Genomic DNA, 14,102 nt, shown 5'->3' on the forward strand with positions numbered 1-14,102 from the left:
AAAGCTCTGTACAAATGCACTCCCATACTTTATGTTGGAAAATTTTCTATTAATAAAACAAGAAGGAAAATGAGAGTTTAAATTTTTGAACTACCCAACTTGCCCAAGGTTTCTTAAATTTCAAAATTTATCTGACTATGATTGAAATGATATGATTGTAATTTGAAAAGAAAGAATAAAATGAGAAAAAGAAAGAGAATGTCACGATCCTACAATTTAGTCCAAATGGATGATACCAATGTGTTGAAAAGATAAATACCCACTATCTGTTTCATTTTGTTTTTCCACAATTTCTGTTAGAAAAAAAATACAAGATTCACCCACGGAGTATGTCATGAGCTAATTTAATATAAAAATATTAAATTCTATAATTTAGTGGATGAATAATTAATTGAAAATGTATAAAGTTACATATACATGTAAACCACTGCATCATCATGACCATTCACATTTTTACAAAAACAAATTTGGTGAAAAGTCATAACTCTTACTTTACATGTATATAATAATGCTTGTTACACCACATTTTTAAATAATAATAATAATTCAGTCATCTTTCCTCCTCTTCTTTTGTCTAGAGTTTTCTTAGTAGCCTTGAAAATCAAATGAGTTGTTTTCAAGATAGAGTTCATACACAATCTTTGTTCGTTGTTTTTGGGGTTTGGAGTGCTACTACCATAAGAAGAATGTCGTTTGTATCATATGAGACGTTTGCCATCAATTCTTTATAGTACCAATGAGGAGGCAATTTTGCCTTAAGGACATAGAACCAAGTTTTAGACTTGACCATGATGTTAAAGGTTTTTATGACTTTTATCGGTTTTATCCAAGGTCTGAAAAAACGCTAATAAGAGTCATTCCTCTCACATCATCAACAAAGCAACATGGAAGACTATTTGGAAAATGCCCACTCTCCCAAAGATTAGACATTTTCTCTGGAGGGCTATCAACTGTGCTACCCCTACTTTTCTCAACCTATCAATCAAAATGAAATCCAACCCCAAGTGCCCTGTGTGTGGTGGTGAAGATGAATCAATTGAACATGCTCTTTTATTATGTCCGTGGGTCAAGTTAGTGTGGTTTGGTTCCCCATTGGGTATGAAGATCAATATGCAAGCCATTACTACATTTGATTGTTGGTTATTACATAACTATCAATCATATAAGAGTAAGGAGGATCGTGATTGGGCTCTTACCATGATCAGCTTCATTTGTTGGTTTATATGGAAAGCTAGGTGCCGTTTTGTCTACAGGGCCACTCCATGTTCCCCTGAACTTGTGATTTCTCTTAGCTCATATGCTGCCTTTGAGTTTCTGAGTACCAAAATTCATATCCCTGCATCTATGATTACTTTCTCTGAATCTCCAACCCTCCCTGGTACAGTTGTGGTGTGTACTGATGCTTGTTGGGTAGATGAATTGAAAGGTGGTGTTGGGGTTGTGATATTTGATCATTTGGGTCATCATTTGGGGGGTTTAGCTGTTGTTTTGAAGGCAGAGAACGCGGAGATTGCTGAAGCCCGTGCTGTCTTGACTGGTGTGGATCTTGCCTTACAAAGAGGCTATAAATCAGTGAGATTCCGCTCTGATTCTCAGAATGTTATATCTGAGTTGCAGACAAATCGCACTTGTATTAATTGGAAAACATCAATCATCATGGAAGAAATTACCTGGAGGTGCCGGTTTTTTGATCGGATTGATTGGGAATGGATTCCCCGGGAAGCTAATCGCGCTGCACATGAGGCAGCCAAACTTGGTTTTCGGACGGTGGGTCTTCGCTGCTGGTCGGAGACTCCCCCACCGTCTCTAACAATGGTACTGAGAAACGATGGATTCCCCTGTCCTCACTGATTTTATTTGTGTCGGAGCATATGCTCCTCTTTTTGTGCGTTGCTTGTCCTGCTTCCTCTCTCATCTGTTGAGCTGAGAATTGGACAATAATGCTTACTGGTTATTTGTAATGGGCTACAGCTTATGGCTGAACCTCTGTTTGGGCGTTTGCCCCTTTTCTTGTCTTTGAATTTTCAGCTTTAACCAAAAAAAAAAAAAAAAAAACGAAAATATCGTTTAAATCCATATGAGGATATATCTTTAACCTACCAAGTTAGTTTCGCACGAAATTATCAACATTGTCCGAAATATCGCGATATTTTCAAATTTCTTCAAAATATCGCGATATCAGCTCTAGCCCACATGTTGCTTATCCATGTGGCAGCGCCTCCTTTCACCAAAATACAGCTCAAAATCATTTCCCAAGTGAGGAGATTCGAACCCTGCTCTCTCCCTTATTTCCTTAAAGGCTCAACAAACAGAACTAACCTCAACTTTGTTTACTTGTTGGATCTTTATAATATATATCTACTCAAAACGAATCTGGACTTAAAATATAAAATATCTAATTCTAATTAACTTTTCTACTTTATTTTTTTTCAACCTCTAATTATTCAACTATAAAATATTTTTTAACTACTTTCAAAAATAAAATCACTATTAATAACATCTATTCTGAATATCCTTTTTCTTCATTAGTTCATTCTTCCACGGAAAAAAATTATACAACACTCTATCTCCCCAATTATATAGACTCTAGCGACCGTCACTTACCTCCTATAGTAGTGGATTGGTGATGCACTTATATAAATATAGTAGTAGTAATTTGGTTATTATAGGTAAAATAATAAATTATAATTAAAAATTCTCAACGACTATTTCACCTTATATTACTATAACTAACTATGGACTAATGTTTGTACAAGGTTTTCATATGAAATATAATAGATAATTAGTCAAATAATCATCTTGAAACGTTTCATATATAATTTCCATGTTTTTATTCAAATTTCCATTAATTTTGTCAATAGTTTTACTCATATCGATATTTTTCAAAATTTTCCATCGAATTTTTCATTTTTTAAACCATCGAAATTTTAGTCCTTGATTTTATCTTATTTATACTTATTTATCTTATTTATACTTATGCATCTTGTTTGTCTAAATGATGTTTTTTTATTTTCTTATAAATATAGCAATTGGACCATATAATTTACCAACACTTTATACCTTGGCAATAATCATGAGTAATAGACTTGAACTAAAAACTGAAAATCCCGTGTGTGATTAGTGTAATAGAGTTTAAGATGCTTAGTAGTAAAGATATTAGCTTGGTCCTCATGCAATGCACGTCCTATTTGTGAATTATATCAATGCATCACACAAGTTATTTGTTCATATAATGAAAACGTCAAATTCATTTGTAATTTTTTTGTTAAAGTATAATCATTCTATGTAATTGTGTGTACAAAGAGTATTTGTGAGATGCTGGTTTTATAAAAGATTTGTCTTTTACAATTTTAACCCTCCTTAATATATTTTATTTTGGTAAATCACATTTTTACATGAGCAGTTCAATTTTTTTGTGAAACTGTTGACAGTCTGACACTAAAATCAGACTTCGAGATATAGTAGTAGAGATGCCTATAACTCATTGTTCTCGTCAAAGCAAAAGAACCACTACACATACGTATGAGTACCGAGAAGTTGCCTGCAAAAACAAGAAACAAGCAGCGTTTCATGTCGTTATTCGTTAGGCTGGCACCTGTTTTTTTTTTTTTCGGCTTAAAAGTAGCCATGCTCAGAGTTCCCGCCAGTTTTTTAAACCTTAAAGTATCCCAATCTTCACTCTCATTTGCTGTTTCAGGTTCTAACTTCCACAACAACCTCACAAAGCTCTCCAAATGCTTCCTGGGTTTGATGTGTTACACCAAATTAACTGCCCCATCTTACAAGTCACTGCTCTCGGATCACCTTAAAAACCATAGACTAGATGAAGCTATCCTAGTTTTCAAGACAATCCCTTTGCCTGGTGTCGATATGTACACCAAAATGATAACCGGTTATGCGCGACGGCGTAGGCTTGATGATGCCCTGAGGCTGTTACGAAATGCATGAGAGCGATCTGGTGTCTTGGAATGCGATGATCAAAGGGTGTTTGGATTGTGGGGATTTGAGTAAGGCTAAGGAGCTGTTTGATGGGATGCCGGGGAAGAGTGTTGTGTCGTGGACGACGATGATGAATGGGTACTTGCAGTTCGGAGCTTTCGAGATGGCAGAGAGCTTGTTTAAGGGAATGCCTTCGAGAGATGCGGCTGCGTGGAACTCGATGATTCATGGATGTGTTTGCCATGGAAGGGTGGAAGGTGCTAAGAAGTTGTTTGAGGTGATGCCTGGGAAGAATGCTATATCGTGGACTTCGATGGTTGCTGGGCTTGACCAGAATGGGAGGAGTGAGGAAGCTTTGGTAATTTTCGGAGAGATGGTGGCTTCTGGTGTACAACCCAGTTTGACAACATTTGGGTGTGTGGTGACAGCTTGTGCAAATTTGGGGAGTTTAGAGTCAGGCCGGTGTTCAGGTTCATGGTCAGATTGTCAAGTTAGGGGACTGCTTTGATGAGTTCCTAGCTGCTTCACTTATAACACTTCTATGAAAACTGCAAGCAAATAGAGAATTCCCACAAGGTTTTCAAGCCAGATTTGTTAGTCGGAAATTGAAATGAACTTTTCGAAACAATCAGAGGTTTGCTTAGCACGGATGTACACACTAAATCAAAGAAAAGAAGATGATGTACCATCACTAAGAGAGGCTTGCTGAGTTGCTCTTCAATTCACCGTTAGTTGATGGCCGAGGTCAACCAATGTCTTTGTAGCCTTGTGTTCAACCTTCTGAAGGTGCTGTATGATCAGTTGATCACTATTCCTTCTTGGTTTACGCACTGGTGTAGTAGGGCGGAATATGTGTTACTAAAACAACACTCATAACGAGAGTGGGATTTGATGGCTGTGTCTATCCGACTTTGAATGAGTCGACTTGAACTTAGAAAGGTCATGAACATCCATTGGCAACTCCAAATCAAGAGTAAGATTCAATGAAACAGATATCAAAGGAGAAAGAAAGCGCAAAATTGAAAAGCAGATTTTTTTTCATATTGTTATATAGTCACGTACACTGCAAGTTATCTCAAACACCATACAAGTATTGTCAACCACTCACACATGTCTCTAGCAAGCTTACATCGAAGAGACTTTCGACCTCTGAGCATTGTTTACACTTTCACAATTCGTACAGTGCTTTTAACAGACTTGCTGTCAAGTTCAGCATTTCGACTCACTGATGTTTTAAGAAAAATAGTGTTAGATGAGGTTCAGTGAGCATTCCTATAGTGCAACCCAGTAATAACTAATAAGTGCTTCATTTGAGAATAGTTCCGTAACAAAGGGGGGGGATAGCTACTGCTGCAGGTGGGAGAGTAGAAGAATGTGAATTTGCAGCGATTGAAATGGTCGGTATACCTATTGCTGCTGGTGGGAGAGTAGTAGAATGTGAACTTAAGAGCTTCCAAATACTTGAACAGTAGACCTTGTGCTTCTCAATTCATCGGAAACTGTGATGAAAATGTGGTTAATCTACGAGCGACGAGTGATACGATACAATTTTAATTCCAGCAACATGTCCAATGACTTGTCTCCGGCCGTAAATGTTGGCCATCATGTACTAATTCACTTAGAAATCTGAATTAAGTCTAGTGATAATAAAGAGATTGACATGAACAGGCAACAAATCGTGTCCAGGAAGTGGACAAAACATTCAACTTGCCATTTCCATACTTCAAAAGCCTAGATGACGAAACACTTTTCACCTAATTCTTGATAATCCAGTGTATGATTGCACAACATAGAAATAATCAACGATTAAATTTTTTGATATTGAGTATTAAAAATCTGTCTACAACTCATCATCAGGTCAAAACAAAAGAACCAGTACAAAAGATGGCTAAAACAAGCTCATTCATCCTCCTGGCTACGCAACCTTGCAAGCTTGTTAGTCACCACAACATCAAGCTGGGCAGCTCTCTCAACAATTTCCTTCCTCTTCTTTGTCGAGATATTGTGTGCAATCTCAGCACAGTACGTCCTGGATAACAAGGTTGCAAAAGGATCAGAACTGAAACATGTGAGATACAACAAAGAAAAAGGAAAGAACAAACAATGTAATGCAGCTCACCTATTGTGCATCATCAGAATTTCAAGCTCCTTGACATTGTGGACAACAAACTTCTTGAACTTGTTGGGAAGAAAATGGCGAGTCTTCTTATCAGAACCATAACCTATGTTTGGCATGAGAGTAACTCCCTTGAACTTTCTTCGAACACGAGAGTCAATACCCTTAGGTCTCCTCCAGTTGGTCTGTCAAAGACACGCAATTATTCACAAATGCTTTCAATCTCTCAAATGATAGAAAATACAAGTGAATACATGTGAAGATGTATGGAGGGTTAAAGTAACAGAAAGCTGTAGAGAAACAAAGCTCCCTGTGTCGCAAGACCTCTATAGATTCTATGTATGCCCTGTAAACGAAATGTCCAGCTACAAATAAAGTCTGGACATTAGATACCATAGGCAAACAAATACTGACATCCACAAACACTACCATACAACCAAAACCAACAAAATCAGAGCAAACATAACTCTGAAGGCTGGTTGAATTGAAATCACAATCAGGCACATGGGTAACTCTACATCAGTCCCTGATAAATACTTCCAAAAACAAAAACAAAAAACTAACACAACCAAAAACCCAAATCATCATCTAAGAACCAAATCAATCAAGTAACGAGCAAGAAGGTTTACATATTGCAATCTCAGCCGAAAGATGGTGATATTTAACTGGATAATCATTTGATATCAGGCAAATGGGTTAAAGTTTGCATCATGGATTGCACATATACTTGAAAAAAAACAATCAAAATCATCATTGTAAAAAATAAAAATAAGACGAGGGGATAAGCAGCATAGATCAGATGGTAGTGCATGTAAATATTCATCATTTAACAGCAGAAAAAAATGGGTACAAATCATCACTTCTTGATGCATACTCCCCTTGACACTTGACATTAGACAAACCAAAAACCCAAACACAACTGAATCAACAAGAGTCCTCAAATCACTAAATACATCAATATGTAAACATAAAAATCCAAACTTCCACAGTAAACATACATCAAAATGGAATCAGATAAAGTATGTCAATCACCACCTTACATCTCTTTGAGATGCAAATAAGACTGGGGCGACAATCACTATCATCATTTTCACTCCCAAAAAATAAAAAAACAAACTCTATTAATAAATCAAAAAAGAAAACAAAAGTGAAATTACCTTGACGCAGATCTTGCGGTCGCTTTGGGGCCTCTTGAACTGCTTGACCCTCTTCTTCACGATCGCCTTCTTCAACAATGGAACCGCCATTTTTAACTCACCTCCTGCAAATCCAAACACAAGAAGAAGATTCAAAACAGAGTTAGATTAAGCAGATGAAATAATAATAATAATGGAATGAGAAAATAGATCTGAAACCCTAGAGAGAGGGAGGCGGGACCTTATTAGGGTTTAGCTGGGCGGCCTAGCTCGAGTTTGAGTATGGGGACTTGGTGGGGGCATTATATAAGCCGAGAGAGAGTGCGCTAGGGTTTCTTTTGTGTAATTTGGGTCGGGTTTTAGTTGCAAGGCCTGTTTAAAGCAGCCCATAAAGCCGATAAGTTCTTCTGCCCGTGTAGCCATAGGTTACAACATCAAATACGGTATAGCACATGCTACGGAAAATTCTAATTTTTCTTCCGGGTCTAAATCCTGGCATCGGAATTTTATTTTTTAATATTTATATGAACAACGGGTAGTCTGATGAATCTTAAATTGGAATTTGTCTATCACTATAAATATTTTTGTATCAGGACACCTGGTTATATCACAAAGTATACTGCCTTTTGATTTTCAACCGAGGGTATCGAGAAAAAAATTAAAAATATTAGATTATTATAATTACATATAGTGTAGTTTGTTTTAAAAACTAATGGTTTGCAATTTCAATCAATAAGCTCCATTTTACCTAGCAAAATGCCTAGATTGTAAGAACATTACGTTATAAATAATTTATGCGTACAATTGAATAACAAATCCATTGTAACACATGCTATGGAAAAAAACTAAAAATATTAGATTATTGTCATTACATATAGTGTAGTTTGTTTTAAAAACTAGTGGTTTGCAATTTTACTCTGTAAGCTCCATTATACCTAGTAAAAATGCTTAGATGTAATGTCATTACAATTATAAATAATGTATGTGTACAACTGAATAACAAATCCGGTGTAGCACATGCTATGGAAAATCAATTTCCAGGTTCGAATCCTGTCACCATAAATTGTTTTTTTGTGTGTGTGTGTTAATATATAAATAAACAACCAATGGTCTGGTGTTGTAATCTTAAATTGAAATTTGTCTATCACCCTAAATATTTGTGTGCCTGCTTATGTCATAAAAGTGACTGCCTTTTGATTTTCATTCGAGGGTATCAAGAAAAAAATTGAAAATATTAGATTATTGTCATTACATATAGTGTAGTTTGTTTTAAAAACTTGTGGTTTGCAATTTCACTATATAAGCTCCATTATACCTAGCAAAATGCCTAGATGTAATGTTATTACAGTTATAAATAATTTATGCGTAAAATTGAATAACAAATCCGGTGTAGCACATTCTATGGAAAATCAATTTCCAGGTTCAAACCAGGGCACTAGAAATTGTTTTTTTTGTGTGAATATTTAATAAACAACCAGTGGTTTGGGGATGTTATCTTAAAAAAATTTTAAAAAAATAGATTATTGTCAATTGTCATTACATATTGTTTACAATTAAAGCAATGGCAACCTTGCCCTTAGATATAAGATCTACTCCCCTCTCTTGAAATTGGAAATGTGTGCCCAGCTTATCTTCACTTGCAGAAGAAATGAGATATTTCTCCGATATTTCCAGAGTACTACTCATTGCTTCTGCTTTAAGTGCACTTACCATCTCAGTCACATTCAATCTGAATCAAGAGGTCAGAAAAAAGTTAGATTGCAGTAGAACAGACCTCTATAATACAGTACACAGTGTCACCTAAAGGAAACATATTTTTATGTAGATTACTCGACCATATTATAGTCTAAACAAAATCATATACTTATGTCTGTATGAATACGTGTCCAGGTAGCCGCTTTCTTTTATCATAGTCAGCAATTTTTCTGGGGAATTAGTGAATTACAAGATTTAAAACAAGATTTCAATTGGTGCTGTTTACAGCAGCTTCATTCAGAGTGATGAATATTTTTGTTCTCTTCTTTGGTTTGCTAACCTCATTTGCAAGAGCATAATACCCAAGCAAGAGCATTCCTGGTACTGACTCGCATGTTGCAAGCTAGGAGAAGCAGATTCCTACGATCAGATATCAATCATATTATTGATTGATATTGAAATCCCATTTTCCTTTTAGGTTTAAATTGCAGAAGCAGAAAACATTGATTTTCCTTCATGATTCAGATGACATAGAAACTAAATGTAGATAACTCACCTTTTAGAATGTACCTCCGCAATTTTTAAAGCTTGTTGAAGTAACAGTGTATTAACACCAACAATCTGATCAGCAAGTAAGCTCCGTTGTGTTTTCTCTCCAAATCTTAGTCCGTCAAACACATGTTTTTGGTCCATTTCACACAGCTTCTTTTTTGCTGCTATGAGACGCTTCTGAGACTTTTTTCTCTCTTTCCATTCCTGCACCACATTAGAGAAATCAATAGGACATCAGTTTACCACTAAAAGATATGATAACTTCAACTAGTAAGTTATGTTAAATGTAAATGGTAATGCCTTAATTCTTCTCTTAATAACTTTAGCTCACCTAAATCTTATTAATTGCTTGGCTCATCTATTTTGACAACCAATAGATACGACTTCTACTTGGTAATACTTTGTAGGAAACAAATATAAAAAACATTGTTGGAAAAGAATGAAAAAATTTTGAAAATAAAAAAAATCAAAATGCCATTTAGATTCGTCCATCTTCATTTTGAACTCATATAACAATAAGTAACTGGTTTCATTAGGTAGAACAAGGGAGTGTGCCTCACAATCTGGCGTCTTTCTTTCTTTGACCTCTCATCATAGAGTAAATTTAGTTCAAGGAGTCCCTTTGGAGGTGTAATCTGCATTTCTTTTCTATTCATATCAACATCTGGAACAATTTCTTCAACAAATGGTATCAACACTAGGTGACCAGATAGTGTTGTTCCTGCGGGCTTTGGCTTGCCTGTGGAGTCAAGAATATCAAGCGATGGATCAAGCATGACCTGTAGAAGATCGCTCGCTCCGCTGTTGAAAACATTAACCACGTCTCCCACAGGTTTACCTGTTTCCTGAAAGAAACAGAATTTGAGATGTTAAACAATATAGGCTGGTGAAACAGTCAGACAGTACTTTTCAAGATAAAGATGCCAAGGGGGTATAAATGTGTGCGTCATTGGAGACCCACAAACAGAAGCCGAAAATTTAGAGCATATGACCTTACTGCTTAAAGTAGACTTTAGGGATACAAATAAAAATTTCTGTAAGAAACACATGCATATGTGAACAAAGCCATATATATAAGAATAAATTTTGAACACAAACCTTGAGAATAACTCTCATTCCGACAAGATCACGAGTATAGATTTCTCCATCTTCCAACTGTGGCCTATCTTCTTCCCTCACAAGTAAAGTTGAACCAATAAGCTGCCTCGCCTGGAATCAGCAGGTTACAAACACATGAGATTCATGATAAATGCAAAGTGGTTTTGATTGTTCTCAGAAAAACAGAGACAGATACCTATGGAGGCTTAATCATAAACTTATCTAATCTAACATCTCAAGGTTTCACCATCAGGATAACATAATGTTTTATGCATGTAGATTAAAAGAGGTGAAGATTTGAGAGAGAGAGAGAGAGAGAGAGAGAGAGAGAGAGTACAACAAAAACTCCTAAGACCCAAGTGGCTATGCATTTCAGAACTAACAGGGATTGCAATTGAAAATTTGAAACAAGTAAATAAATAAATGAACAACTAAAATCATTATTTACTGTAGCTCATGAGAAGCTCACTTGGTCCACATTGTCAATTCCTCTCAATTTAAGTATCCAAATCTTCTGGCCAGGGTGTCCTCTTCCCTCGACCAGCTCAACTTCTTGAACTCGTTCTTGGCCTAATGTTTGTTGTCGCAACCATCTTCTTCCAGGCTGATACAAAAACATCAAATTAGCAACAAAGTAAATAATAATCGTCAAGGGAACCTTGCAAATCAGTTCGATCATTTCACCTCAGCAAACCGCAATTCAGGAAAGTCAGTGGTAGGTTTCACACGAATTTCTCCTTGAAGCCCATGGACATTGGCCACATAACCAACACTAACAAATCCTGACTCTTCAGCAGTCTCAACAATCTCTTCAGTGGCTGAAGCGGCAAAATAGAAAATCAAATTAACTAATTGTACAACTTACTAGCCAAAGTATAGAATTACCACAGACCTTGCACATACAATTGATCATTCATCTAACACATACACTGGTCCCGGAATAATCCAACCAACACAATTTTGTGAAACTACAGAACAAGACTGTGCATGATACCATTTACACAGTCATTGAAACTTAAAAGTAATAACCTTTCACACGGCATATAAGCATATAAATTTCTTATATGATAAAAAGTATTAAAGTATTTCACAGACATCTCAAACTATAAATATGAACTTCAACTCAAACTTAGTGAATTGATTCATCTTTTTATCTTCTATAGCTATTAGAAACCAATACAAAGCCCATGAAACTAAAGCATCAGAGTTTCATACAGCATCAGAAAATTAACATGTCTTGTTGGATAAGCTTACAGTCTTACTTAAGTATGTGTCCGTAAACTTTACATAAAAATATGAAGTTTCACTCAAACTTACTGCAGCCCTCCATTTTTAGAGCTTCTAAAGCTATCAAGAAATTAACCAAAAAAAAAAAGAAGCTATCGAGAACAAAAATTTAAACAGACCCAGTATGCAAGACACTGAAACAAGCAAAACCCATCTAACTGTAGAGCCCTACTGAGACAGTGAAGCGGCGAGTTACCTGTGGCGTGTAGAGGAGGGAGGGCAAGGCGGCAATTGCGCAGAGGATTCGGGGGAAGCCGGAGAGGTGAGGAGACTGAGTCAGGACGAGTGTGGCGAGTTAGAATGGAAGCGGGAGCGAGTTTATGAGTGGGGAGGAGTGGATTTGAAGAACAGAGAATGGAAGCTCTCTGCATGTTTGAGCGGACTCCCTCACTGACAATCAAACCGTGTAGCTTTGTTTCAGTTGTAACACTTTGGATAATATTAACATGTTTTTTAAGATATTTAACATGTGTTTTAACACTTGGAAGTTGGAACAAAGCTACACGGTATCACAATATTAACAAATCTCTCGGGGTTTTTTTAACACTTGGATAATATTAACATGGTATCAATGTGCATGAGCGAGTCAAATTTGTTGTGCTTGCTACTGATTTTAACACTATATTTTCACTTTCAAACATGTATGTGGTCGTGATATGTATTTTTTGCAAGGATTACATCTCATGTGGATTGCGTGTAAATATGGCATGTATGTTGTAAGAGTTGTGCCTACATAATCCAATAGTTGTACTCTCCAACATATGATGGAACTTTACGAGTTGGCTGAAATGCTCATGTCATCAAGACGTGTTTTGTTCATTCAACTGTAGATTTTAAAATGTCTTAATCTTGTATCTAGGAATATGTGGCCCCCAAATAGAACTACTATGTATGTTTATATCTTGTCCATTTTATACATAATTGATTGATGAGATCTAAAATGTGGTAACTGTTGGAAAATGGTTGGAAAAACAATTTAAAATCAAATTTTAATTGATTAATTAAATTAAGTTAAACTTATAATTAATCAAAGATGAACATAGATTTGAGTTCTCCATAATGAGGGCTACAAGATCATATGTTTGTTTGTGTAATTTGGTTTGTGGGTGAATAAGAAATTGTCACTCAAAGATGGCTACTTAGAATGAGGGAAATATAATTGTCCCACATTGGAAAAGAGAATTGTTGAAAAGCCTTTATATAGAATCAATTGTGTATGGATTGTAAAGTGTGTAATCCCCTTATACCCTCTCGCGCACGCGCAGGGGGGGTGCAAATCCTAAAGTCGCAAGGGAAACTCGTGTATGCTCGTGCAACCTGCGGACACGAATGCAACACCGAATTGAGGGTCGGAATGCATTTCCGAAAATTTTGTAACATATGTAACTCAAATATGTTATGATTTTTTTATTTATGTAACAGCCATCTTATTAATTGCTGATTGCAAATCCTCACAGTATAAATAGCCACCATCCTTTCATTGTAAGATGATCTCATTCGAAACACATTCTTAGTTCTTCTCTGGTGATAGATTGAGGTACCTTTCGAGTTTGTTGAGGAATCTAGCTAGTAGTGCAACTTTCTAGAATTGTTTAGTCGTTATATCTTGGGAGACAAGCGCCAAGCATCCTTGCACCGGTAGAGGAGGCGTAAACGTCTTAAGGACAGTGTGGTATTACACACGTCTCGACTAGTTCTTCCATCACAAATCGTTCGGTATTTTTGTTGAATTTCTTTTCGTGTTCTTCATTTCTGTTTTATAATTATTTATAATTCAGCTTATTAAATTATGTATGCAATATATCATTGATTTTTATAACAGTAACCAATCTAATGAGTTCGATCAAGCAGCCACTTGTGCTATGCTGATGTTGTAGTAATTTATTTATGGAACAGTGTTGCATAGTTCTATGATCCATCAAAATTTTGAAGTAGTGCTTCTAATAAAAACTTCCAAGCTTGTTTAGATTATATCATAGTGTCTAGCCAATTGTTTCCAAATGAATAATCATTACAAAAAACTATGGAAACAAGTTCATGCTTTTAATCTAGTGCAGCTTTCTTTGGCTTTGGCATGGAGTGCCTTTGGGTTTGATCAACAATCCTCATTAGAAAGTTTAAAGCCAACTTTTTCAATATGCATATCCTTTCAAGGAAAGTTTTCTCTAAACGATTAAAACGTAGACTCTCAAAACTCGAGTTGGTATCATACTATGATGCTATCAACGGCAAAATAAATTCTGCTTTCAAAGATTTTAAGATGCTTCACCTCTAGAAGG

At 36.0% G+C, this 14,102-nt stretch overlaps 5 protein-coding genes and 3 non-coding genes across 9 annotated transcripts in view; 3 read left to right on the forward strand and 5 right to left on the reverse strand.

Annotated features, from left to right (window-relative positions):
- The window catches only part of LOC126788605 (cold-regulated 413 inner membrane protein 1, chloroplastic-like), a 131,635-nt gene that overhangs the window by 70,433 nt on the left and 47,100 nt on the right, over positions 1 to 14,102 (forward strand). The gene's annotated exons all lie outside the window — the stretch shown is intronic.
- Positions 988 to 1,851, forward strand: LOC126785871 (uncharacterized). The gene has a single exon (XM_050511533.1). It carries the CDS (start codon positions 988 to 990, stop codon positions 1,849 to 1,851), a length of 864 nt encoding a protein of 287 aa, XP_050367490.1.
- On the forward strand, positions 3,628 to 4,548 carry LOC126785873 (pentatricopeptide repeat-containing protein At5g46460, mitochondrial-like). The gene is given in 4 exon segments (XM_050511536.1): positions 3,628 to 3,932; positions 3,934 to 4,393; positions 4,395 to 4,478; positions 4,480 to 4,548. Coding segments are annotated over 4 exon segments (918 nt in total).
- LOC126788614 (60S ribosomal protein L32-1) lies at positions 5,630 to 7,472 on the reverse strand. The gene is made up of 4 exons (XM_050514624.1): positions 7,433 to 7,472; positions 7,213 to 7,316; positions 6,059 to 6,240; positions 5,630 to 5,968 (listed from the first exon to the last, which is right to left on the reverse strand). The coding sequence occupies exons 2-4, from the start codon at positions 7,300 to 7,302 to the stop codon at positions 5,839 to 5,841; spliced, it is 402 nt and encodes a 133-aa protein (XP_050370581.1). The 5' UTR covers positions 7,303 to 7,316; positions 7,433 to 7,472; the 3' UTR covers positions 5,630 to 5,838.
- LOC126789638 (small nucleolar RNA Z196/R39/R59 family) lies at positions 6,689 to 6,775 on the reverse strand. Its single transcript, XR_007671554.1, has one exon. It is a non-coding gene; the product is annotated as a small nucleolar RNA Z196/R39/R59 family (small nucleolar RNA).
- Positions 6,845 to 6,922, reverse strand: LOC126789636 (small nucleolar RNA Z195/SNORD33/SNORD32 family). Its single transcript, XR_007671552.1, has one exon. It is a non-coding gene; the product is annotated as a small nucleolar RNA Z195/SNORD33/SNORD32 family (small nucleolar RNA).
- Positions 7,063 to 7,147, reverse strand: LOC126789654 (small nucleolar RNA U31b). Its single transcript, XR_007671570.1, has one exon. It is a non-coding gene; the product is annotated as a small nucleolar RNA U31b (small nucleolar RNA).
- On the reverse strand, positions 8,728 to 12,238 carry LOC126785875 (uncharacterized). Its single transcript, XM_050511538.1, has 7 exons — positions 12,020 to 12,238; positions 11,221 to 11,354; positions 11,006 to 11,140; positions 10,537 to 10,647; positions 9,999 to 10,283; positions 9,443 to 9,642; positions 8,728 to 8,920 (listed from the first exon to the last, which is right to left on the reverse strand). The coding sequence occupies exons 1-7, from the start codon at positions 12,192 to 12,194 to the stop codon at positions 8,728 to 8,730; spliced, it is 1,233 nt and encodes a 410-aa protein (XP_050367495.1). The 5' UTR covers positions 12,195 to 12,238.

This window comes from Argentina anserina, chromosome 3 (assembly GCF_933775445.1).
Source record: "Argentina anserina chromosome 3, drPotAnse1.1, whole genome shotgun sequence".
NCBI classification, from domain to species: Eukaryota; Viridiplantae; Streptophyta; class Magnoliopsida; order Rosales; family Rosaceae; genus Argentina; species Argentina anserina.